General features: G+C 51.6%; 1 protein-coding gene across 1 annotated transcript in view; it reads right to left on the bottom strand.

Moving 5' to 3' along the window:
• Positions 1–447, bottom strand: part of LOC104405392 (ectonucleoside triphosphate diphosphohydrolase 2-like) — an 11,197-nt gene extending 10,750 nt beyond the window's left edge. The window contains exon 1 of the mRNA XM_010014104.1: positions 334–447. Within this exon, the coding sequence (XP_010012406.1) occupies positions 334–447 (114 nt within the window). The remainder of the gene's footprint in view (positions 1–333) is intronic.
• Between the last annotated feature and the right edge of the window lie 268 nt (positions 448–715).

Below are 715 nucleotides of genomic sequence, written 5' to 3'. Positions count from 1 at the left end.
GACCCATGGAGCACATCCAGCCTGTATTTCCCTGTCCAGCCAAAGGGGTTGGTTTGTTTTCACTTTGAAAAGTTACAGCATGATGAAGAATGCCAAGCTGTTGTCATAGCCTTGTTCTAGTTCCCTCCTCACTTTGTTGTTTCAGGCTAGTAAATAACTCGGTAGTGCAATGAATGTAAAAAGCAACAAAACACACCGATTTAAATGCCCAGCTTGCACAAGGAAACAGCAGGTTCTCCTTAAGAAGTGGCCACATAGGCAAGGAGAAGGTCCTCTGCTTATTGACCCACTCAATCCCAGCTTGGCCATCCTTGAGCAGGAGGATGCTCTTACCTTGGTCCTGAGAGGGGTGATGGGCACATCTTTAGTGGAGACACAGAGCAGCACGATGCCCGTCAGTCCCGCTACGATCACCAGCCAGGGGGGAAGCAGTTCACGCCAAGACATGAAGAGCTTTCTCCTTTCAGAGAGGCACAAGAGGAAGCAGTGGAGCAGTGAACTGACAGCGGCTGGCTCTACAGCCTTTAAAAGAGGAGAAAGGCGGAGCTGGGGCCAGGCTCTGGGTTCAGCCCAGCCCCAAGCCACAGGGACCACAGGGAGCGATGACTCAAGCCGTTCTTCTTCGATCCCTCCACACAGTAAATACAATGATGGCTTCATGCCTGTTCCAGTGCAAAGGCATCAGTGCAACCTCGAAACTGCCCAGGGCAACAGG

This window comes from Nestor notabilis, unplaced genomic scaffold (assembly GCF_000696875.1).
Source record: "Nestor notabilis isolate BGI_N333 unplaced genomic scaffold, ASM69687v1 scaffold33174, whole genome shotgun sequence".
Taxonomy (NCBI): Eukaryota; Metazoa; Chordata; class Aves; order Psittaciformes; family Psittacidae; genus Nestor; species Nestor notabilis.
Note: the sequence above shows the minus strand (reverse complement) of the source record. Positions and strands in the feature narration are given on the sequence as shown.